Source organism: Xyrauchen texanus, chromosome 1 (genome assembly GCF_025860055.1).
Source record: "Xyrauchen texanus isolate HMW12.3.18 chromosome 1, RBS_HiC_50CHRs, whole genome shotgun sequence".
NCBI lineage: Eukaryota > Metazoa > Chordata > Actinopteri > Cypriniformes > Catostomidae > Xyrauchen > Xyrauchen texanus.
In genome coordinates, this window is record NC_068276.1 from 44,983,320 (window position 1) to 45,010,022 (window position 26,703).

The 26,703-nt window shown below is 37.5% G+C and overlaps 1 protein-coding gene across 2 annotated transcripts in view; it reads right to left on the minus strand.

Annotated features, from left to right (window-relative positions):
- Positions 1-440: 440 nt before the first annotated feature.
- Positions 441-26,703, minus strand: part of LOC127660819 (protein MTSS 2-like) — an 85,802-nt gene continuing 59,539 nt past the window's right edge. The window contains exons 4-14 of one of the 2 annotated variants that reach the window (XM_052151284.1): positions 19,953-20,037; positions 18,898-18,989; positions 18,724-18,798; positions 14,751-14,908; positions 12,153-12,260; positions 11,955-12,052; positions 10,324-10,456; positions 4,947-5,021; positions 3,914-4,090; positions 2,517-2,682; positions 441-2,064 (exon numbers count right to left, since the gene is read on the minus strand). In XM_052151284.1, coding sequence (XP_052007244.1) covers positions 1,280-2,064; positions 2,517-2,682; positions 3,914-4,090; positions 4,947-5,021; positions 10,324-10,456; positions 11,955-12,052; positions 12,153-12,260; positions 14,751-14,908; positions 18,724-18,798; positions 18,898-18,989; positions 19,953-20,037 — 1,952 coding nt within the window. In that variant the 3' untranslated portion in view covers positions 441-1,279. Of the gene's footprint in view, positions 2,065-2,516; positions 2,683-3,913; positions 4,091-4,946; positions 5,022-10,323; positions 10,544-11,954; positions 12,053-12,152; positions 12,261-14,750; positions 14,909-18,723; positions 18,799-18,897; positions 18,990-19,952; positions 20,038-26,703 lie in introns of both variants that reach the window. The other variant, XM_052151363.1, reaches the window with a different exon arrangement.

The window sequence follows — 26,703 nt, forward strand, 5'->3', positions numbered from 1 at the left end:
AAGCTCAATCATCAGCATTTGTGGCATAATGTTTATTATTTTAATTTGTCAATCAAATCAAGGTATTTACATAGAAGTAAATGCGGCCAATTTGTAAATGTTAGAATACTGTTTCAAAAGCATAGCCCACAAGATGTAAAAGAATGTGTTAACATGATTTTAGTATGATAAAATCACATACAAACCTTTTATGAAAAAAAAAAAAAAAAAAAAATAATATATATATATATATATATATATATATATATATATATATATATATATAATATATTTAAACAACTTTACAGCTCACATAATAGCCAAGTTTAACAAAAGGATTTTTGTAAGTGCTTGTTTAAAATGACAGCTTTACTTGTATTGTACTCGGAATATTCCTTGAACACAAATTTTACTGAGTGCACCTTTAAATAAGCCATAATTAGACTTGACAAGAAGTCCTACAGTCTACAAAAGCATATGCTTCTCTGAAGACACCTGAACACTGAAAACATCCAGCTTTATTAAAAGCTGATATTCAAAACCATTCCCCATTAAAAGAAAAAAGCATTATTGCTCCACATTATCATGGCGGCTTTTCACCTTAATTCTACAAAAATTCATATACCTGACATGAAGTTTGTCTTCTCCTAGGAGCTAGGAGAGAGATTAACTGTTTGTAAATAAAACAAACAAGACAACAGAAGTGTAGAAAGAAAGGATAAATCCCATCCCTTTACACAACCACAAGCTGACCTGCAGCACAGCCCTGCTCACCTCCAGCCTAACTAACAGCTGTGCAGAACGATCCAAAGACCAATGCGCAATGCCAATGGGGTTAAAGAAAGTGTTGTGGAGGGCAAATATTTGTGAGGAGCTCCTGCATACCCCTGAATTTGAGTGAGCTTCTCCAGCACTGATTCTTGGGGCCCATAGTTTGGGGAGGGCTGTTATTTCATGGGGACCATTGAATGGACATGAGGGAGACCACAAATATCCCCCAACATCCTGGTCCCTTGTTCTTTCAGTAGTTAATTGTCTTACTACAGTTCAACTAGTCCCGTGGTGATGGGCGTGTTAATAAGACAAACATGCGTTCAGACACGCTACGAGTTATAGTGGCCTGAGCCTGTTGTTACATATCATTTACTTTTTTCATTATTGTTATTCATTGTATTTTCTCTAATGACTTTAAACACTGATTTTTTTAATCTTCTTTTCATAGCTCATTTTCTAAAGAGTCAATATGAAGTATTTTTCTGGTTTACTTCTGGGTCTAATTCTTCCATTTCTCCAGAAGCCATCACAAAATCCGGGGTGCGGAACGATCGTTGGAGAGGGTTTTTCGCAGTCGCACCCCTCGGCGAATGGACACAAGCATGTCCTCACCCTCCTGGGGCACTTGTTGGTCAGACTCTGACTCAGGGCCTGGTGGGGGCTGATTCGGAAGGGTGGGAAAAGGAAACTGGCCCTCACCTAAGGCATGAGCACTGGCCACCAGCTCACCGATCTTCTCCACCAGGCTGTGGCGATTGGCGGCCAGTAGATAGTCTTCTTCCCCTGGTTGGCCATAAATGCTCATCTCTAAACCGCCCATGCCCCCTGCGCCCCAAGCTGTGTTTGGCAGGCTCAAGCGCTTTGGAGAAGCCTTCACATATTCCAGGGCGCCTTGGGAGGTGTCATCCGGCACATAAAATACACATTCTTCGCTGCCCACACGGGCAGGAGGGCCTGTGTGTCCACCGGGCGAGTCAGGCACAGTGGGGGTCTTAACTGGCACAATGGGTGGGCGTATAGGAATAGGGCCTGCATTGGAGAGGGTGCGTCTCACCCCAGGCTTGGTGGATGGTGTTCGGCGGATGGTGGCAGTGCCAGACATACCACCCCCACCGCCTCCACCAGGTGGTCCACCCATAGCGCCGACTCCGCTGGGCAGGCCCGCTGTGCTGGCAGGGCGTTTAGTTTGTATCATGCGCCGGTAGTTCTGGGCGATATTGCTGTGACGGGGAATGGTGGAGGATTTATCGAATTCAGCCTGGCCATCAGCCTCAGTGTCTCCATTCACTGAGTAGCCATCATAATCGGAGCCTAATAAAAAAAATCCCACAGCCATAAATAAAATAATTAGAGAATGTTTCTCCACTTTACTTCTGGATAATTCACCCACAATGTTAAATTCTGTCATCATTTTCTTACCCAATGCAGTTCCAAACTCGCTTCATTCTTCTGTGGTACACAGGATATGTTAGGTTGAATGTTAGAGACTGACAGCCACAGTTACCATCCAATTTCATTGAATGAAAAAAAGATGCAATGAAAGTGATTGGTGACTGAGGCTTTCAGTCTTTCTAACATGTCCTTTTTTGTTGCACTCAAGAAAGAAAGTCATTCTGGATGACAAGTGTGTGAATAAAAATTATGACAGAATTATAATTTATGGCTGAAATATCCCTTTCAATTTTAATTTATGTAAATTGATGCAAACATTTTAAGCAATAGTGGGTGTATACTGTACATCAGTGTTTCTGATTGTATGTTACCCTGTGAGGGGATAGTGTCTTCTGAGCAGGATGGTGTGGTCGTCTGAGTGCTGTATCCACTGGAGTACTGAAGGGAGTCTCGGCTGCTCTTCTGCTGCTCCATGCTGAGGCCTCGAGTCAGCACCATAGCCAGGTCACTTGCAGCTGGGGAGACCTCCTCACCATGCTACCCAACAATACAATATATATATTTACACAATTATATCAAGCACAAACTACACACACCTAGATGTGTTGATTAATGTTCAGAAGGGGTGTCCACATCTTGTTTACCTTGTAGTGTAGGGGAGGCTGGGGCTCGTCACACTTTTTTTTTCGGTGAACATTTCTCAGGATAGGTTTATTTTTTAAAGTAAATTTGTGCATAGCTGCTTACATTTTAAGTCTTCGCTACAAACAAACCTATTGCACATTGTCACTTTTAATACCCAGGAAAAAAGAAACGTTCATTGAACACATGTTGGTCTTTTGTGATCTTGCCCCAGTAGCAAGGAATGATGTCACACTATATGGGGTAAGTTGTCACAATGGAACCTGTCAAACCTGTTTGTAAACTTTATGTGAACATTTGGAGAGACACATCCTCCCATCACTCACAACCACCAAAACAAAATCTACGCATCTCTTTAAATCTAAGCCTATATTAAACAGCCTCTTATGGGCTTTTCAGCTAAATTTAAAAAGTAAAAAATGTATGAGGCACAAGAAAAAAAATACTGAAACAACAAAAAATGTCAAATGTCTCATACAAAAATATAAAAAACATTGTTTTGGTCAAAAAAAATAGTTTAATAGATAAATTGTATACAAAATAAATGTTATGTATTTTAATGAGAAATTGCAAAAATCTCTGACATTTAAAACATGTGAGACAACCTGCCCCAATAGCGTGAAAGCATGCCCTGATCAAAATGGCATTTGTCCATTTAGCCTTTGGGTAAAAATCTGGATTCATAATATAGTTGACCTTCCTTTAGTGTATGCCAGTTCGGTTTGATTATGTTCACTTATTTACCCAATAAAACAACCCATTGAGCTCTAAAAAAAAATTATATTGAGGGCAGAATTCACAAAAAATATATTCTACTGTAAGAGGGTTTTGAACTATTGTTTGAAGTCAACATACATAACCTCTGCTAGAGTAAACACAGATTTGTGCAACTGGAGTTTTGACTCCAAATCTTATCGTTATTGAGCTATATAGACTTTGTGGTACCTTCCATGTGACAACTAGCCCCAGTCCCCCAAAACACAGTTTATTATTTTATATTACACAGCATATTACATATATATATATTATTACACTGTAACAAAACTACATTTTCTCTTTGCCCAATCAAAAATGGAGGGTATATTCGAAACATTCAAAAAATCTACAATACCTATTTAATACTAACCTTAGCAGCTATGGTGGCAGGGGTCATCCTTTGCCGCTGGGGATCTTCCGAATGCATACCAGAATAGCCCTGGGACTGAGGAGAGCTTTCTGCCTCTCTCAGCCTATCCAAAGGCTCTTTCCTCCTCTGAAGTGTGCTGGCCAATGGTTGTTCATTGGAACCTACCTTGGACCAATCCTGAGGAAGTAGACATGGTTAGTGCAGAACACTGTAAAGCAATATTACAACGGCATCAGGGGGGTAAGAGAAGACCGGTCCACAATCCAGCAGTTTGAATGTCCTCTTATGTGGTTTAGAAAAAGCCCAATCACTGTGTTTGTTTGGCTGAACTCAACTCACAGTTACCTTCCGTGGTCTGCTCGGTTTCGAAAATCTCCCAGCCAGAGATGTGAAACCAGGATCAAAGAGCCAACAGAAAAGTTGTTTGATAAATAGCTAAATGAAGCAATGAATGAGGTTAAGCAGAATGAAACAAAAAACATTGTCAATAAGTGTTATTTGGGAGGTGCATATTTGACATACAGTACAGGCACACATACACAAAAGAAAAGGAAATAAACAAAACTGCAATGAAAGTGCCAATGAAGACAAACCTTCCAGTATGGAACCTTTGATGTGGGAGAGGGAGTGTTGGATCCAGGGGAGCGGTTATGGGGTGGGGACGCAGGAAGTATGACAGAGAAAGGCCTGATGGAGCCAGTGTGAGAGAGAGCAGGGCGGAAGGTAGCGAAGGACAAGCCAAACTGCAGAATGGAGAGATAAGATCGAGACCGTCAGAACAGCGAAAGAACACTTACCCCCCTACATATGCGTAGAGGAGGTTTTGTGTGCGGTCACCGCTTTGCTAATACATGCTGAGTGTGTCAAGTGAAGATCAGATTTGATCAGAGCACAAAGTTGAAACCACCAAGAGGGAGAAGACACCAGAATGACTGTCTCTCAGGTCCCATATACAGACAGTAAATATATCACTACAACAGCACACATCACAGTTACAGCACATTCATGTCTGGATAGAGTAATATATACTTACTGTAGTGGGAGAGCTACACTCACTAACTGACTGACACGTCTCAGATGCTTCTGAAGACGCTGAACTTGATGACTTCTGTAAGAGAGACAATAGATATATAGAGGGTCTCTGTCAAAGTGTGAATTTTTTGGATGTTCAATGGTACTACATCAATTTTCAACACACTTTATATCCAATTGGCTTTAAGGATTTTCAAGACCAAATAACTTTTAGTGAAAGTCCCTTGGAGTGCCATATGTACGTAGTGTCGCAAGAGAAAGCCCATTGATGAAGGCAAGAGCCACACAAAAACAGTTAAAATCATTTTGTTGTTACATTCAGAAATGTTTTTTTAATAATCTTGCATGAAACACATCTGTGAAGTTCTTTTGAATTCCCAAAAGGTGCTGCTTTCTTTTCATAGCTGTATTAGAGACAGTAGAGGGACTTTTTTTCTTTTAATGTTTATTTTGCCATCTACTGGATATTTTAATACCTACTTTTCAGTGCAAAATCTAAACTCTGTTCCTGCATTTGCAGTTTGGAGATTCAACCAGCAGGTGGTAATACATTTCATGTCCAAACTCTTTTATTTAGTCCCTGATAATCAAGTTTTATGAAAAAAAAATTAATGTAATTTGTTTTAAACTGTCTAGAGGTCATGGTTTATTTTTCAATTATTAAAATTATGTATATATTTACAAATTACAATCTAATTTGTGAAATTATTTATATATACCTGTTGTCGTAGAGTGATTTTTAAGTCACTGCAAAAGAGACTGGTGGAAGAAGTTATAGAGGGTAAATATCTTTGGATTTGGGGATGTGATTACATTTATTTTTTGACCACTTCATTATTTTAATTAAATTTTAATTTAGTTTGAAATATAATTTGAATTTAGAAATATTTTTGGTTTAATTTGTGTTTTAATACATTCATTTAAATTTTAAAGCAAAATCAACTGGTAGAAGTGAAGTGCACGAAAAAAAAAAAGAAAATCACTCTATTCAACAAGAATGTAAGCACACAAGAATTTAAGTCCATATTTCTATTATTCTAATTAATTGCAAACAGAATTAATTTACACAACCAACGTTTTATGCATGTGCTGTCTTTGTTTATATCACAGTGATTGAAAGGGAATGGACTATATAATAGGTAGCAGATGGTGGAAAAACTGGAGAAGAGCCTCAGAATTAAAAAACACTTGACCCAGCTCAATAGCGCCTTGCATGCACAATTTCTCCAGACCCACTTGCGCCTAGACCTAGTGCATGCTTGACCGAAAAGCCATATATTTTCTATTAAACAATTCAACATTTTTAATTAATTAAACTATTAATTTTTAAGTAATATTGTACATTGTGAAATTTAAATGCTAAATGTTTTTAGTTTCATGCTATCTATGCTATTTATACATTTTTTATTTTTTTGCTTCTGCATCAAGGTTTGTTTTTTGGAATATGTCAATGCTACAGTAGCTAGCAACAAATAACCTCATAGTCACAATTAACCCAGCAGCTCACACTAGCTTGTGAAGTGTTTACAAGAGTTTGGCAACGCTGCTAACATTGAAACATTAAACATTACTGGATAATGCTCATGTTCCAGATGGCCACCGACACCCATCATCAAGAAGGGTTCAAAGGGCTCTGTCCTGTCCCTCAGCTACCATTGGTCATTTATCAGGCATGGGCTGGGTGTTTTTCAGTGGAGGGAGTGTAGTATGTTGGCTCTGAGACAAGTGCATTACTCTTGCATTACTCCATGGAAAATGCTTAGTAAAGCAGTCTCCTCTGCGTATGTTCCACATAAAATGTTTCACAAGCACATTTTAATCACACTCTTGTTCTGCACTGTTTTCTATCTAAATTTTCCAGAGAATGTAATAATTCCATCTTAGCCACATTCTGACCACAGGTCAAGAATGGTTTGATTTAATTTTAAGTCCTGTCCACAAGAGGACTCTCTTTTAGAAGCAAGCAGGGAATCTCAAAGCCTGTCTGGAGCTGGGACACAGATGTTCAGAAACACTATAGCCTCGTCAAATGATTCTGTGCAGTGTCAACTTTACTATTTATCACTCCCTCATTTCTGCGTAGTCATTGCTATACCAGTAAAATAGGATTTGGCTCCAGTACTAAGAGAGGAAATCCACAACTTCCTTAGAAATGATTTTAATTAGTAGGCTCACACAAGTTGCTATTTGCTTAGTAGATTCTAGATTTGAGGTGTTTTAGGTTTATTTTACAGTTCACTATATATTACAATTAGTGCTGTCAATTTAACATGTTAATTTAGAGCGATTCATTTTATAAAAAATAACGCGTAAAAAAAAATTACGCAATTAATAGCAATTCCCCCGGACCATAATAAGTAAGATTCCTGAGAAATGCAAGCTTGTAGTACCATCTGTTTACTCCAGAGGGCAGTAAGTGAAACTTCAGCTGTGTGGCAATGCACAGTTTATACAGTGAAGAAAACAACCTTCAGCAGCAACAACACAAACATGTTATGTTCTTGCGATATCAAAACACTTGATGGATTGCAAATCCGAACTAAGGGATCTCAAGATGTGTTCTAAGTATTAAGCTATATTTAACTTGACACAGTGACCTAAAACTTTTATGTTTATGATGCGACGCACCCGAGGCGCTACACAAGCATGTCTGACGCAGGTGTAAATTGACGGTCCTTAAACAAGCCCTCATAATAAATTTCCACCTGATTGAAAGATTCACTTGTGAAATGGATTGCTGTGAACTGAATGCCAATGCTTGACTTATGATCAATAATAGGGTTGTAAACAAAACATTGTATTCTAAAGCCGCTTTTTGTATTGTATTATTAATGAACTCTTCTGCCACAAGAAGGTAATGCATATTAGTTATCTGAATATTATAAGTAATATCACACAAGTAAGAGTGCGATGTGGCCCTACATCAGCACTGGTGTGATTCTGCCGCAGGGACGAGGCTGCAGGCCGAGTGCCGTAAGTAATTAGTAACTATAAAAAATTATAGTTAGTAATTATTAGTGCTGATGTAGGGCCATATAACACGATTGCGAGTGTAAAATGTATTATATACAACAGTTCAATGAACAAGTACATTTTAAAAAATTAGGAAAAACCGAGTAAGGTCATAAAAACTACTTTCTTACGCGACGGATCAGAATCTGCCGTTGCTGCTTCTAAATAAATGATGCGTCCAAGCCTTCATTAGTAATTCAAAAAGTTCACTTCAGAAATAGTATCATGGCTTGTGCTGTTTTTAGCAAGTTATTGGATAAACAAGGATTGATTGATGGGTGTGTGGATGTCTATGTGTATTTGTGTGTGTGTGTGTTAGAGAGAGAGGAAGGGAGGGACGGAGCGTGTGTGTCACCTGTTGCCACTCCCAAGCAGATATGCTGTCAGCATTCTGTAGGTAAGCTTTCTCAGTGGAAAAATAGCGTCCAAGTGATGGTATTTCTCCCGATTTCATGGTAGCCGCGCAAGAGTCGATCACTATAGAAATAGCGATATCCTCCGCCATTTTAAAACAGTGTGTATTCAATGTGGAAACTCGGTAAGCACCTCGAGTTCTGTAATCAAACAGTCCTTTGTGTCTCTCAGCTGCAATGAGCCTTAATCCTCAAATTGTTCATATAAAGCTGTTTAAAACATCCTAGCTTATGTAATGTAGTGGTAATACGAGCGATCATGGAGCGCTGTTCTATGTAAACAATGACTAACGGATTCACTTTACGTCACTAACTGATTCATATTACACACAAAAATGATCTTTTGCCACCACCTGCTGGCTAACATATGTAATTTCACTCTTAACAGATATATACTGCTCTTACACCTTAGTTTAGAATGCCACGAATACAAGCGGGTTGATACACACAGTGAAGCGTCCAAGTGCTGATCCTGTCAGAACATCAGTGCTCATGGAATGTCTCTCGTCCAATCAGATTTGAGGACCAGAACTAACTGTGTGTGTGTGTATATATATATATATATATATATATATATATATATATATATATATATATATATATATATATATATATATATATATATATATATATATATAATTTAATAATTGTTAAATATTTAAAGATAACCATGTATAATTATTTCATCATTATATATTGAATTATTGTTATATGAGGGGCTTTCTCAGAAAATATTTGTATATGCGATTAACTGATCAGGACACCATGTAATTATCTCAATTAAAAAATGTTATCATTTGACAGCCCTAATTACAATATGACTTCTGTGTTGTTTTGTACAGGTCAGTTTGACAGATTTCCATATAACTACATACACATGGCACAGGAAGTATAGGGATTTCAAAGGTATTATAAACCCCAGCAAGAACCCCATGATGACTAGTGTCGGGAACCAAGAATATCTCTATTTTATTTTTTTTAAGGACTGGAATCATACGATTTTCATGACTTTCAGTTCAGTTAATGATTCATCAAAGTGGATTATTCTGCAGAAGTGGACAGACCTGGGCTACCAGATTGGTCAGAGAAACTATAACCCAACAATACCCCTGAACCTAACCCAAACAAATCAGGTAGCGCTTTACACATGAATGTGAATGAGTCTTCAGTGTTTCCTGCTGCGCTATTCAGAGGCAGTTCTGCAGCTCTACTGAATCTTTAGCGTGAAACTCAGCGTGACCAGTGCAGTCCGATTCCAAAACTAATGACTCTTATGAACTGGTTCTTTTGAATCTACAGTGCAAAACAAACACTATTCCTAACCGAATAACTCTTATAAGTTATTAAAAAGTTATAAAGTATAGTTACAATAGGACAAATTATATGACATTAAAAATTCTGTGTAAACATGCCTTTTGCAATTGTATTGAATTCATAGCATATAATATATATGTTATACACTCTGTTGAAAATTTTAAGTGATCTCTTCATTTTGCAACAGACTACGAAGGCCAGTGAATGCAATAAAAATGTGAATTCTTATTTCCAAATAATTCTTCCTCAAAAGTAAGAGTTGTTAATGGAACCATTACAGAACTGGAATCATTAAATTTCTTATGAATCCCATTCCAAGTAATTGCTCTAATCGACATGTGTGTATGTATTTATGGGCTATGGGTTTTTTATAACAAAAATGCACCAAAATCAGTATAACTTTTTACATGGTACCCTAATAATTCTATGGCCTTTTTAACATTCTTTGAAATATCATGTAAATACCTATGCACTATTATGTATTATGTACATGTATTATGTATTATGTCCCATTTTGCATTCCACTCCTTGAATGTTTGCTCCTTGCATTATACCTTAATGTTACTCAAATCTTCCATTTTTCTTAGACTAAGTTACTGAAAGACACATACGAAACAAAACAATCTAAAAAATAAATACCTGGCTGGTTATATCGGAGGGCATGGGTGATGGAGGTTTGGAGTAAACATTGGCATCCTGGGAGATGAAGCCTGAGTCGTGGGAGGAGACACTGCTGAGGCGGTGTGCGGCAGTCGTTAGCGGGTGGGCCAGGCTGCGGTAGCGACAGGACGAACTAGGTGAGTGAGTCTGAGAGCCACCAGAGGATCGAGAGGCACTACTATGAGTGCTGTTTACACTGCTGCAGGGGCAGGGAGAGGTGTGAAAAGGCAGAAGACCAGACAAGAGTGGGGTACAGAGGGTGCAGGGGCATATTTTTTTGGGTTGGGGAAGATGGGAGGGCAAGTGCCAAAGTATGTGAATCAGAAGGTCAGAACAAATAGGGGTAGTATTACAGGAATAAGGGGTAAATGATTGACAGATATAATAGAATAAATTTGTGATTGATGTCAGAGAAAGAATGATAATGATTAGCAAATCCACAAATGGTGGAAATCACAGTGAGCGTGAAATAAGAGATCGGTAAATTTTGTTATTTATTTAATGAATTATCATGGATGAATGGGAAAGGATGGAGGTCAGTTTGCGGGGGAGGGTAGAGGGTGAACACATGTAAGACAAAGTTTGAGTGACAAGGTGTGACACAGGAGGCCTGGTATGAAGGGTGAAGTTTGTGTTCAGGTGTGTCAGCTCTGTGAAGCCAACACACATGAACCAGACCCTCTGACTCCATACATGGCAGCACACACAAACACACACTGGTACTGCATGGCATTATTATACTGTTTTAAATGGCCCAAGAGCCAAGTGGGTTTTGTAAAAGTGACCATGTTTTCAATTCCAATTGAAGTATAATTGTTGCATTATTAAAAAGGAACATTCCCAGATAAATTATGCTGGTGATAGAGTTTAAGTTGTATAATGCACAGCACATCACTGCAGTTACAGCGAGTTACTATATAATCAGATGTCTCATTCAGCCACTTAATTACACCCTAATTGCTACAGGATTTAAACACAATTATATAAAACCTTATTAAACAAACAAGCTTAATTTTATTGTACTAATTCGCTAATTACTATCTCTATATTTTTGACACAAGGAATCAATGGCCGTATAACATTAATCAATAACCATTAAGAATTGTTTGCTTAAATCAAGACTTTTACTGGAATACAAAGCAACTAATAGATATTAAGATGTTTTATTAAAATACAATTTTAATGACCACAGTACATGTTCTGTTCCTGTGGCTGTATATGCTGTATGTGCGGGTCATATTATGGGTTCTGTTGTAGTCAGGGAAATACAGATGTGAATGTTAACACATAGTGAGATGTGTTAGTATCAGCAGCATCCCCTTCTGAATGCACATTCAAAATATTCTGGCACAAAATATTGGTTATAGGCTGCCATTATGCAATTTATATTTTGTTGTAAAATTATCCACTTTAAAATGTATGATTTGCAACAAAGAGCAGTTTTTAAAGAATATTAATTCATAACAAAACAACATTTCACAACACAAGCAACACATATATCCAGCAGAAATAAAACAAATAAACAGAAATAAAAATTCAGTTTGCTAAGATAATATAGCATAACATCTAATTTCTCTTTTTCTCTCTATCATTCTGTCTCTCTCTCTCACCTGCACATGCTGCTTTTCCTAGAGCCGGAGCTGCTGGGGGAAGAGGGGGGAGTCTGATAGGACCAAGAGTAATCTGATCCCTTAAGATCTTTAATTACCTGAGAGAAAGACAGTCTTAGTTTTAGTCTAAGTTTGGTGTGTTTCTACAAGGCACAGCAGCTACTGCATGGCAATTGAAGTTTATAAGTATGTGTGGACCTGCTCGCTGGCTGGGGGCAGTTTATGGGGATCAGACGTCAGCACAGTGAGGTCATCAATAATGGCCTGGAGATGAGTGATCTCTCCCAACATGGCAATCTCTCCATTCTTACAAAAAAAAAAAAGGCAAAGACCAAAACATACTTAACATCACATAACGTCTATCAAATAAATTAACAAAGGGTACGTGGTGTCACACATAATCTTTTTTCTTAAGACACTTTAGAATTAACCATTATGATAAATAAAAAAATTTCATTTCAACAAGATATTTTCTCACCATCTTTCAAAATGTTTTTGAAAGAGACAATGTCCAGAGTATACAGAGCTGAATTTAGGCAAATGGTGGCTACTTTGAAGAAAGTAAAATATAAGATAGTTTGGATTTGTTTTATATTGCTTGGTCATTACATAATGCTACATCTAGTTGTGTTATTACACAGTTTGTATGACTTATTCTAAAATGAGTAAAATGCTAAAGAATGAGGACGAGTATCCAAACATTTGCTTGGTACTGTACTGTATATCTTAGGTTAGGGTTAACAAATGCCTTAACCCTGTTAAGGCATTTCTCACTCTTATTACCTCAATCATGATACTGTCTGTCCGTCTGTCTGCCTCAGGAAATATTATTACCTACGTTCTGGGTTGGGAAGGTTACATTTTAAATGTGTTCAACTAGAAATTACAGAATACATGCTGTAAAATGTCATTTAAAACATATTACGTTAGATTACTCAAGGTCAGTGACGCATTCTAAATACTTTGGATTATTTCTTCGGCACTGGTAGATTTTTTTCAATTGTTTTGACTACAAAAACTCTGCCAGTACAGTAAAACCTGAAACAGTGAAAAACCTTGAGCAGGATGTTTCACAGTGGTAAGTTTTAATTTTGTAGCTTTCTTACAAGTACTCTGTTGATTATTGTGAACCTAACAAAGCTTCAAGTAAAAGACACATAGTGCATCTTAGTCATCTTTTGCGGGAATGTCATCTTTTCGCCCGAGATATGAACGGAGAACTGAGGCTTATTCCCGGTTGGACATATAAGACTCTTGAGATCCACCATTTTGTTACACAATTTTAGAAAAAAGCCGGCCCATAGCTTAATAGTAAACCCTTACCAAAACAATAACATTACATAGCAGGTTAGCCAAAAATACAGCAGATTGCAGACTTAACATTAACGTTTTTAAAAATAAATCCATCTCCACTAGCTGATTAGTAAAACTATTTCAACACAAAAACATTCATTAGCAGGTTAGCAGAGGCCTACTGGGTGTACACCGTAGCTACAATACAAAACTCTGCATTTGAACTCTCAGTAGCAGATCAATCCACAAGTAATCCAGCATATTTACAGATTGTGATCCTGAAGCACCAGATTGTCCCAACAACGTGGGAAATGCACCATCTTTCAGGGGCAGCCATCTTGAAAATCTGGCATTGGTTGTGGATGTCATGCTAAATAAGTCAAATATATTTTAACCGGGGGGCCTGGAGAGCTCAGTGGTAAAGCCGCTGGCTACCACCCCTGGCGTTCGCTAATTCGAATCCCAGGATGTGCTGAGTGACTCCAGCCAGGTCTCCTAAGCAACCAAATTGGCCCGGTTGCTAGGGAGGTTAGAGTCACATGAGGTAACCTCCTCGTGATTGCTATAATGTGGTTCGCTCTCGGCGGGCTGCGTGGTGAGTTGTGCGTGGATGCGGCATAGAATAGCGTGAAGCCTCCACACCTGCTTTATCTCTGCAGTAATGCGCCCAACAAACCACGTGATAAGATACATGCGTTGACGATCTCAGACACGGAGGCAGCTGAGATTCGTCCTCCGCCACCAGATTGAGGCGAGTCACTACACCATCATGAGGACTTGGAGCACATTGGGAATTGGCCATTCCAAACTGGGAGAAAAATGGGGAAAAATCCACCGAATTAAAAATAATAACAAATAAATACATTTGATTGAAACTTGATTGAAAATTTGATTCTTCAAAGTGTTTGCCTTTGGAAGTCCAAACAAAGAGGTTTTGTTTTTTCGCAGTGAAGAAAACAGCATCTCCTTGACATGGTGACAACACTAACCCAACTCATCCTGGTGTCGGCTATAACTACCTTTGTTTGAGGGCGGGCCAAAGTAGCCCTCAGACGGGCATTATTCAAATGTATTACATAATGATGTAGATACTTTACAGAAGAAATGGCTGGACTACAAGCCAGCCATTGCCTGTAGGGGAGAATAACTCCCTTTTGCATGGACTTTGTGCTTTGTAACTTTGCAGATCTTTTACATGCACAAAGAGCTATGCTACACACTAAAGGAAAGGTACAATCTCAAAAAGTATAATAGAGCCTCTTTAAACCTCAAAACAAATTATTAAATAAAAAAAAAAATCTGTTTTGTTTTAATAGTTAAGTAAACACATATGGTGTTTGTTCTCAAAAATGTTTGCTTTAAATTCATTATGCAAAATTAGGGTTCAAAATGTAAGTGTTCTCAAATGTAAGATCTTATTCATCAAATTATCTGTATGCAGGTACGGCAACTGTTCAGGTTATGTCAGTAACATTCACTCTCTTTAAATGTGGTGGGTCATACCACTACAGGCTGCAGGAAGCCGATGAAGGTACAGAAGCGTCCTCTCTCCTCCACAAGAGCGCGCCGCACAGCCTGCTTCTCCGTCTCCTCCATCAGCAAGTACATGTCATTCACATCCTGCATTGCACTGTCCAGCTGAGGCTGAAGGTCTCCCCGGCCTGAGGGGGGTGAAAGAGTGCATAACAGGAGAGGGGGAAGAAGACAGGGGCCAGGATGAAAAAAGGTGGAGAATGGACCAAATAAAATAACAGACAACATGGAGAATTTAATTAGATGAAAATGGAGAGAGAGAGAGAGAGAGAGAGAGAGAGAGAGAGAGAGTGAGTGAGTATTGTGGCATGATGACAAACAAATTTGGTGGAAGAAGATTGTAAAGGACAGTCCGAAGAAAACAAGTTCGAGAATTGAGGGAGGCAGAACATAAGAGGGAATAAAACATTAGAAAATTAGAAATATTCTCTCTTCTAGCCTCCAACAATACAGAAACAATGTGAACATGGAACAAAATGAACTACTCCGACTAGCACCTACACATCTTATGGAAACAGATGCCTATGAACTCTGCATTAAGATGTCTGCTACTATAGGAATAGTTCACCCAATAATTAAGTTTGTCATCATTTACTCCCCCTTATTTCATTCAAAACATGTATGACTTTCTTTCTTCTGTGAAACACAAAAGAAGGAATTTCAAACAATGTCACGTTGGCTGATTTCAATACAATGGCTCACTTTAAAAGTGGCAGAAAAAGAAACATTCACAATGGCTCACACTTAAGCAGCAGAAGTTCTCAAGTGAAAAATGCAAGTTCCCACATGAACATATGAATTTGTGAACAAGCTTCTCTCATGCATTCATAAAAGATCAAAGGACAGCCATGACAGAAGTCACTATTTTTACTGTCTCTATTTTCTCACCAAACCTATCGTATGCCTTCAAAAGACTCTGAATATAATGCACGAGCCGCTTGGATTTCTTTAAGCTTTAAAGTGAGTAAATATAACTGCTATTGTACTGAAATCAGCAAACAGGACATCTTTTGAAATTCCACAGAAGAAAGTCATAATGTTTGAAATTATTACAGATTTAAAACTATTAGTGAACTATAGTGAGCTAGTAGTGAATAGTGAACTATTCCTTTAATGTAAAGTATGGAATCTCCCAGAGGAAGTTCAAAAGTTTATCTCATGCAGGCTAGTTTGTTTAGAGATGGTCATAACCCTTAATGAGAATGCAACCTCAGTTATTCGGAGCAGAAATGCTTCCAGGAACACAAGCAGCATGCATGCTGGGACAAAATCAGCAAAATCATGCAAAAGGAAACCCTTAGGTGTTATAATGGAGGAGAAGAGACAGGCTGTAATCTTAAATCACTGGTAGGAAGCTGTCAAGCTGAAATGTCATGTGGAGGTTACATGTTATGGCCACAGAACTGTCTGCAGATGTGTTTGAGTCAGGGCCAGGTTAAAGGGGCCATGCATAGAGACAGAGTGGGAACCTAGGGTTGAGCCACAGATTTGCCTTGGAAAATCATACTTACCCTGTAACTCTATAGAGGGAGAGTGGAAGAAAGAGCGAGATAGAGAGAAAGAAACAACACAGGGGAATGGGAAAGAGGGAGTAGAGGGTAAAGAACATGAGAGAGAAGGAGAGAGGAGGGAGAGCATTGTGTTAGGGTTAGTTTTCAGAAGCAATTAAGCTCATTTTACGGCCAAATTGTTTCAGGAAAGTGAAAGCCATATTTCAATGCACAATAGACCCAAAAGAAACACGAAAAGGCTGTATTCTTGAAAAATGTAATGGTCTTTCTGAGAATGAGATGCCCGACTTGTATCAAAATGAAAAGAGAGCTTTTCCTATAATGCTGGAGTCTTCCTAGTAACACAAAGGGATGTCATCATATCTTCAAGAATAGAAAATATTGGCTGCTGTGATGTGAACAGGAACTGCTTTGCAAATGAGGTGAAGGATGCCCTTCTGCTTCACAGCCACCAGAGGGGGCTGCTTACTTTTTTTTTTATCTGAATTTATCAGTAATCTGAACAACAGCACATTGAGAACTCACTTAATCAATGCAGTCTATGCAGCTAAAACATCAACACTTCAGGGATGTGACTGGCTATCGCTGACCACAGATGCCACTAGAAACTGCATATTGAACACTGATGTCAACCAATCAGCAGGTTGTTCTGTATAGGCCAATTACAAAAGCCAGAGGTGACCTTGAGGAAATGACCTTTTTTTTTTTTTTCTCAGTAATAGGGTGGCATTATATAATATCGAATTATCAGCTTGTGGTCATGAAAAAGACACTTAATCAAATGTCCAATGTCATCAAAGGTGCACTCAGTATTTTTTTTCCTAATCAAAAACCTTAAAGAATTAAATAATTGAGTAGTACTTCTAAAAAATTCACAGAAAAGTTTTTATTTCCCCGCTAAGTGAAATCAAAATAATGTCTATATTTTCTCGTCTCTTTTCTCTTTCTCATTGTCGCACGCAAGTCACTCATTCAGCACCACACATTTCACCCTTACAATGACATGTTAGTGACTAACATGTCATTGTAGCAAACATATACATATGAAAATAATTCATTTTTCAAACGTATTCTACATAGATAATGCAATTATAGACATAAGTGTAACCCATATAATGTAACTTATTTGAAAGTCAGTAATTGCAATCTGATTACACGTGTTTATAATGTATTACACTACTTATTTACTTAAAAAAATTATTACAGTAATTATTAATTTGTATTCAAATTACACCCAACACTGATTATGTGCAAACTGCAACCTAGTCTCTTAGAATGATAGTATTGCAGTGATTAATATGTTTCAGCAGGCAAAAATTATTTTAACCCTAAGTGATGCAGTTTGTAGATTCTTATTTCTTCAACAACCATGTCGGAAGACGTATCCTATGATCATCGAAAAAATGCTACTGTGTTTCAGAAGGGGCAAATTATTGACCTGCATCAAGCACTGGAGTGGTGGTGTAGTGGTCTAAACCACATTACTGGTAAACTGGTAATCAGAAGGTCGCTGGTTCAACCCCCATAGCCACCACCATTGTGTCCTTGAGCAAGGCACTTAACTCCAGCTTGCTCCGGGGGATTGTCCCTGTAATAAGGGCTCTGTAAGTCGCTTTGGATAAAAGCATCTGTCAAATGCATAAATGCAAATGTAAATAAATGTAAATCAAGCATAGAAAACAACTAAGGAGATGGCTGAAATCACTGGAATTTGGTAAAGAACTGTCCAACGCATTATTAAATCCTGTGTATGCCTGGAAGGCATATGGCTATGTTTAATAGTGAAAGTAAGAGCATTTCCACATGTACAATGTGACGAGAATGTACAGGATTGGGACTAAACAGCTGTGTGACTACAAGAAAACCACTTGTTAGTGAAGCTAATCAGAAAAAATAAAAATAATCAATTTGCTAGGTAGTATAAAGACTGGACTGTGGAGCAATCGAAAAAGGTAAAGTGGTCAGATGAGTACTGATTTACCCTGTTCCAAATTGATGGGCGCATCAGGGAAAGAAGGGAAGCGCACTAAGCGATGCATCCATCATGCATAGTTCCCACTGTACAAGCCTCTGGAGGCAGTGCTATGATATGGGGTTGCTTCAATTGTCTAGGCTCAGTAATGTTATGCGGCAGTAAATTTAAGTTAAAAGTGGTTTAGGGAGTATGAGGAATCATGTTCACGAGAGTCAACTCGAAACATTGGAATTTAATTAGAATTTTGGAATTGACTCCAAAGCTGGAGAAGATTCCTTTCAGGGAAACCGGATTATATATTTTTATTATATTAACCTTTAGCACCCCCTACTGGACATTTCACAGGGAAACTGTAGTGGAAACTTGCCACGGTCATGTAATGTTCATGAGATCAGGCTACCAAATTTGAACTGTCATGTTAAACATGTTTAAGTGACAGTAAAATGGAAGAGTTTACCTTTCCTGGCTTTCTTCTGCAATTTTATTGTATCTGAAGATTTCTTCTTAATTTCATGACGAGATCGTTTGTATTCTATGAAAACAGAAATAAGTACATTGTTATTTGTGGGTTGTCTGCTTTGTAATTATTTATATATTTTGCACATACTAAAGAAACAAAGTGCATAGTCACCTTTGGCATGATCCTTGTCCAGTTGATAGGCTGTCTTCTTCCAGTCTTCAATGCGGTCCTGTAGAGGAGTGATCAGGCTCTCCATCAAAGCACTGACAGCAGAAAAAGGAAGAAAGAAAGAAAGAAAGAAAGAGTGTATCATGTTCTCAACAATTCACAGCTTAGATGGGGGTTCCAGATCTCATTAAAAAGTTACAGAGGAATATGAAATGTTAAAAAGGAAATAGCATTATCATCAATTCAAGCTCTTGTGTGTGAGGGAATTCAGACCATGAAAAATAAAGGCTTTGGCTTAGAGTCTGGGGTGTCCATTCATTAGCCTGTCAGAGGGAATTGTCTGCAGATGTCCTCTGACGAAGTGTGAAAATGTGTGTGCATTTGTGTTCTCTTTTCATGTCAAATGCCTTCAGACTTTGAGAGTGAATGTTCAATTATTGTGTGTTGGGATGTCCACATTTGTGCACAAAGGCATACACTAACACACATGCTTACGTAGCTACAGTATTTAAATGAGGACATTTATCATAGACTTCTGTTGTTTTTATACAAAGCTCATTATAAATACTACAAACCATTACCAAAATCTTAACCCTACCCCTAAAAGAAAGGGTAAGAAAAAACATTTATATCTGAATATTTTTCCAAAGGAGAACACCACGATAGCAAGTTTTTTTTTTTTTTACTTCTGAGGACATATTTGTCCCAAAACTATAGCTAAGTACTGTACTACAAACACATGCACATTTGTTTTCCTATCATAGTGGGGACTTTCCATTGACTTCCACATCTGGGTTTACAGTTAAGCAGTGTGTAAAGAAAAATTATTCTGATTGAATTTTTGAAAAGCTTTGGGTACAAAATAATAAGGAAATTCCCACACTACTCTTGTAGTTTATGTATGTTTTTTCTGTATATAATTCCTAGTTATGACCATTGCCCCTTGTTTGTCGTCCTCCAGTATATTTTTATGTTGTGTATAATCTTATAAGTACATTATGCACAAGTCTTCTAAACTGACAAACAAGAAGTGGATGGCAGAAGGGTTGTGGTCATACTTAGTAAAATGGCGTAGTTTAGCCTCAATGCTGCGGTGCCTCATACACATCCGGGTCAGCGCTGATCCAATGTCCCTGGTGGCACCTACAGAGACACAACCAAAAGAAAGGTTGTTAGAACAGCACCAAAATGGCAGAGCAGAAATTATTATAGTACAACAACAAAAACCCCAAACCAGCGAGACATAGATAATAGTCGCAGCATTTAAAAGATGATCCAGCAATAATAAGCCATTCAGATATTTATCACTACATTTACATTTATTCATTTAGCAGATGCTTTTATCCAAAGCGACTTACATTTACATTTATGCATTTGGCAGACGCTTTTATCCAAAGCGACTTACAGAGCCCTTATTACAGGGACAATCCCCCCGGAGCAAGCTGGAGTTACATGCCTTGCTCAATGACACAATGGTGGTAGCCATGGGGATCGAACCAGGAACCTTCTGATTACCAGTTATGTGCTTTAGCCCACTACGCCACCACCACTCCATACAAATGAGAAAAATATAAGCAATTCAGCCAACAAAAGGGGCAACAAAAAAATAAGTGCTACAATCCAAGTCTCACAAAGCTTAGAGAAGTAAACATAGCAAGGAAACATGAAGGTATAGTGTGCAGTCTTGGGAAGGTTACTTTGGAAAGGTACAAGTTATCCTATATAAATACAAGTTATCCTATTTAAAATGTAGTGTAACTATTTCAAGTACTTTATTAAAGTAATGTAACTGATTACATTTGATTACGTTTTTAATACTTTTTTAAAATTTCTAACGAATGTTTTCAACTGTTAATCATTTTCAAACATTTAAACCAGGTAGGGTTAATCTTACAGTAGAACTCAACACTGATTACTGTAAGACCATCAAAATCCTTCATCACTTGAATTAAGATTATTATTATTCAACATATCCTAGCTTTATACAGAAAATATTCAGATGTAATCCCCTTTGTAATCATTAACATTTTCATAAGTAACTATAATTTAATTTTAAAAAAATCTCAGTAACTGTAACAGATTACAGTTACATTTATTTTGTAATAAATTTACATAATGTTACATGTAATTAGTTACTCCCCAACACTGGTAGTACATTAGTATGAATGGGTTAGGTGTTCACGAAAAAGATGTGTATTTAGCTGTTTTTTGAAAGAGGCTAAAGACACAGCCACTTGGGTGGAATTAGGCAGGTCATTCTACCAGCAGGGAACAGTCAAGATAATGGTCAGGGACAGTGATTTTGTGCCTCTATGAGATGGCGCCACGAGGCGCCGTTCTCATAACACAGACTAGTAATTTCTCATTAACACACACTAGTAATTTATACTTAATGTACACAGCTCAAGCTGCAGTCCAAAAAAAACCTGTTATATTTAAAGGACTCCCCAAAGTGTGCATGTGTGTAACCTGTTGCCACGGCAGAAGTTAGGCTATTTTTAGTCGAGGGTGAACATTTGGAAAAACCTGACCTCAGTATTTATATGAGGCAGCATGCTCTCTTTCAAAGAAGGTGGCCTGGAAGGCTATTATTTTCCTGAAAGGTTTACATGTCAAACTAAATTGTTGAACTGAGCAGGCAATACAGTATATAAAGCCCTACCTGTAAGTGTTACCTGGATGCTCACCAGCCCTTTGAATTTAAGCTGCACCACGAATTGCAATCTATGATAAAATGTCCACAAAGAATATATGTACAATTTAAAAATTACTGTGTATATCATATTACTGTCCAAACACAAAAAAAGTCAGCAGACATTTCTGCATACAAAGCCCTATGTTTAAATTGGGCACTGTATCAATAAACATTACAGGCCTGTTTCCAGATCACCAGGGGGTGGCAGAGTGGAATGATCTCATATATTCTCCACATTAGCACTTTCAGCTTTTTCTCAGGGTGAAACCTAAATTCCAGCATGAATTCCCAGTCTGAGCTGACCTCAGATCTCCGAGAACCAGAACCAGACTAAGGAATACAACTCAGACAGATTATAGCAGTTCGGAATAAATCACGCAGCTACGGGTCAGGAGCTTCAGTTAATGTTCACATCAACCATCAGAATATGGAAAAATGTGATCTCAGTGATTTGGACCGTGGCATGATTGTTGGTGCCAGATGGGCTGGTTCTGTAACTGCTGATCTCCTGAGATTTTAATGCACAACAGTCCCTAGAATTGACTCTGAATGGTGCCAAAAGCAAAAAACATCCAGTGAGCAGCAGTTCTATCAACGGAAATGCCTTGTTGATGAAAGAGGTCAACAGAGAATGGCCAGACTGGTTCAAATTGACAAAGTCTATGGTAACTCAGATAACCACACTGTACCATGGTGGTGGGAATAATATAATCTCAGAATGCTATTCTGAGATGCGGGTTGGCGCAGTTCTGGCAGCACGAGGGGGACCTACACAATATTAGGCAGGTGTTTTTAATGCTGTGGCTGATCGGTGTATATATATACACTGTATATATATATTAGCCTTGTAGTATATTCGGTGCAGAAGAACGAACAATTGCTATGCAAAATGACTTGAACCCATGAAAACCCAACCTTTTAACCCTGTAATTCCTCAAAACCATGAAACTACAAGACTGCCAAAATGGCACCCTAAAGTATGGCATTTCCCAGCTAAATAAGATGAACCACATCTGGCCAATAAAGCGAACAAAGGAGACTCCCTCAGGGAGTCCCCTCTTGGGATACTGAAGCTCCCTTTATGTTGTCGATTTGAGATAAAAATGATTATTCTGCTATAACAGCACAAAAGGCATGATTTAAAACAAAAGGGCCATTGGTCAGAGAGGCCCCTGCAACCCACGGGACAGTGACATGGGCCAGACTCAGTATGACCTTCTGAACTTTTGACTCTCTATGCATGTTGGAAGCTATACCTAAAATATTTGTGAAATTATTTTCAATAAGCTATGAGAATAATACTGCCGTGCAAAGGCATAATTTTGGTCGAAAATGAGTTATTTATAGTTTTGAGACCTCCTTTATCATGTGGATAATATCTTGAATCAATGCCGTTGTTTTTTCGAGAAATTAATGGGTTGTCTTAACAGTAACTTTCAAAAGCCCAGGAGAAACCAAGGCAGAACTCCGTAACTCCAATTACCAATTTGAAGTTTGCCATGTTAAAATGACGGTGTAGCCTGTGTACTGTCATACATCTATAATTGAAGCAATCTGAAACACATGACACCTGAATAAAAGTGTAGTAAACAAATATTGTTGAGTGTTTTTACTAACACGTTTAACCCTCTGGGGTCGATGGACGGGCCGGTGCATCCTGCAGGATTTTTTCCTCATAACAGCGGAAACAACTTAGAATACTATATAATATTATATATATAATATAATATTTTTGGGCATACAGATAAGTGTAAGACATCATTAGAAACGTATAAAGGGTCTACTTTTATTTGTGTAAATTCACAATAACATCAAAACCTTGTGCTCTTGTAAAATAAAGAAAATAAAAAGGGTGCGCCGTCTCTGTCTTCGCGAGAATATTTCTGAAACACATCACAAAAATGAACTGAGACTCCACAAATACTTCTCACACAAACATGAAACATATGTCTAAAGAAAGCTTCAAATGTCTACTTTTAAATAAAACAATTAAAATAAAAAATATTTTTTCCTCCAATGTAATCTGTATGAAAAAATGCAATGTAAATTTTCACCCGGCTCAGCTAATTATCCGTAATGTGATCACACCCACGTGCAGAGGGTGGTATTCATATGGTAATGTGCTGTGACAATCAATGCAAATGTGATCCAGCACCCAAATGAAAAACATGGACAGTTCTTGATAGTTGACTGAATATTAGTTTCCCGGTGTTTGATTCTGATGAGCTGTTCTGCAGCACACCATCCTTGTTGCTCTTATGGAGTTTCCCCTCACTCCAGTCACAGCACCACTGCCAGCACCAGAGCCCACCCAAGCATATGTCCGTTTATGCCCCCAAACAGCAGGGCTTTCTGGTGTTCATTGCCTGTGAGCAATGTTGTGGAGGATGACGAGTAAGAACGCCATGAAACAACAAGAAATGAACAGGATTCCAAGTTCACTTACTTGTACATGATTTATTATCTCTTATTCCAATCCCATGAATTTAACATTTGTACATGATTTGTTATATCTTTGCATGCCATTATTAATTAAATTATTATTTTTACTCATTAGAAAAATGCTTATCTTGTATTTATTCATATAATTCAGTGTCACCAATCTGCAGTCAACCTGTTAAGTTTTTCTGCACAGAAATTAAAGATATTCTTTACCGCTATGGAGGTATGTGACATGTATTAAAAATGCCATCAGAATACCACCAAAGCACAGGATAGCAATAAGTACATGGCTATAAGTAATTGTAAGTAATCCAAAATAAATGCAACGATCATTAGATTTTATACAGGTGTTATTATAATGATTTTGTAAATGTGATCAGCAACCAAATATTGATAATATGGAAGTTACTGCATTTTGCCTTGGCGTGACTTCTCACTTTTTGCAGACAATACAAAGGCAGAGTACACTAACTTCAAAATAGGGGTCAAAAGTCAAGTTTGAGCTCAAGATTTTATTATGTAGATACATTTCATTACTAAAACATCTAATTGCCAGATTTTCAGTGTCCTACCAATACTACATTTGGCTGGAAAACGAAAAAGATTTAAAGTAATTTGTTTCAGTTCCACATTCTAGCGAGTTAAGGTCTTTTGACTTTGTAGGGCAGAATATTACTCTAATTAATGAATTAATCATAATTAGGGCTGACACGTTTAGTCAACGTTATCGTCAACGTCGGCGATAAAAATTTGTCGAATAGTCCTTTGCTGTCATTTAACGTAACGTGATCATATGAATCTCTTAATGATTATGCGAGAGAGGAGCACAACAGCTCACACCTGACTGAGTAGAGGAAGAGAACACATATCCAGATGCACTCTAAACTTTCCAAACAGCTTCAGGTGATGTAGATCACAAAATATAACGGAATTATAATGGAAAAATTCAAAATAAGGAAATACAGAAGCACTGTCATCGTGAAATAAATCAGAGCCGGATCTGGCATTCCACTTATGAAAAACCTGCATGTCAGAGCATCTAAAACGCAAACAACCAGGCATTATATCTTTAATGCATCCTTTACTTCAGTTCAAATAATAAGGAAGTGCATCACAAACAAACTAAAAAAACGGCATTTATCTGTGCCATCAGCACCACATCTATGAGTCGCGTGAAGGGGGAGAGATTGAAACTGCACCCGACTGAGGCACCCTCTGGCGCGGGGACGCCCTTCCATCGTGCGCATTTGCTGTAGATACATAACGTGATGGATTGCGACATATTGAATCGTAATATACTGTAGCCTATGTGTCACGTGTGTATCTTATTGTGAAGTAAATCGGAGATACGCAGCTCTAATAAGAAGATAGAGTTTGTTTCTGTGAGTTAAAGATGGGTCAAAGTGAAAACAAATGTGAGAGAGTGTAGTCTTAGCCCATTATACACTGCAAGTTTTTGATCAGTCTTTTTCTATTTAATAATATTTAAAACTCCTTTAAAACAACGTACATTTACATTAGTAGCTATACTGCAGAAGAATTTTTTTTTATTGGAGATTGTTGAATACAATATTTAATATTTAAACATTTTAAATCATCTAAATCAGCCTACTTAAAACAAGATACATTTACCTGAGAAGCAACATATAAGATATTTAGACTTGCTATTAGAGAATATGTGGACAAAAACTCTTGATTACAATAGGTTTTTTGCAGTTAATTTTTACTGTATTAAACTTGGAATTCAGTGAATCCTTGAAATTTAGTGAATGTCATTTAGAGACATTTTTAAAAGATGATTTTGTCGCTTTAATTGTCAGTAAGCATGTTTAACACAACCTTTTAAGTCTAGGCACAAGCTGAATAGTCGATTAATAGCTAATAATTAATCGTTGCAATAATCAACCGAATATTCGAATAATCATTCTAATAATCGTTAGATTAGTCGATTATCAAAATAATCGTTAGTTGCAGCCCTAATCATAATTCTCTTATTAAAGCTAATTCCTTACAATAGAAATTGTGAGCGGATACAAAAAAACGTATTATGATTTTAATGGTAAAGAATTTTATTTAGACAAATAATGTAATTCTATGTCATTTATCTTTCTCATAATGGTTGTCAAACGCGACTAATTCCATTATAAATTTCCCTACATAATGGCGTAGACATGCGGACAGTTTAATTAAATTCCTAACAAATCATACTGTTCCGACAGCTCACTGTTATGTATCCTGTATAGTCTTTTCACCCCATGCTCATGATAATCTGCATATACATTTAAAAAATAAAACATATGAACCACCCAAAGTGAACCACAAAGGGGTTGTAGAGACCATTGGAGCCAATGCTTACGATACTAATGCGAAATGCAGCCCAAAACTAAATGGGGTTCTCAGTTGTTTCTTTTAAGTATCAAATTTGTCTATAAAATGAATGTGGAAAAATGTGGATCTGCTAATTTTATGTAATTGGGTTTTGGAAAATTTGAGAAATTAGAAATGTTGGGATTCATATTGAAATGATTCAGATTTCAAATGTTCGATTATGCGATTACATTACTCTCGGGGAGCAAATGAGCTAATTACATTATACCATTAAGCTGATGAACATACACACAAAAAACAGTACATTATCAAATATATGCACTCATGAGACATACAAATAGACA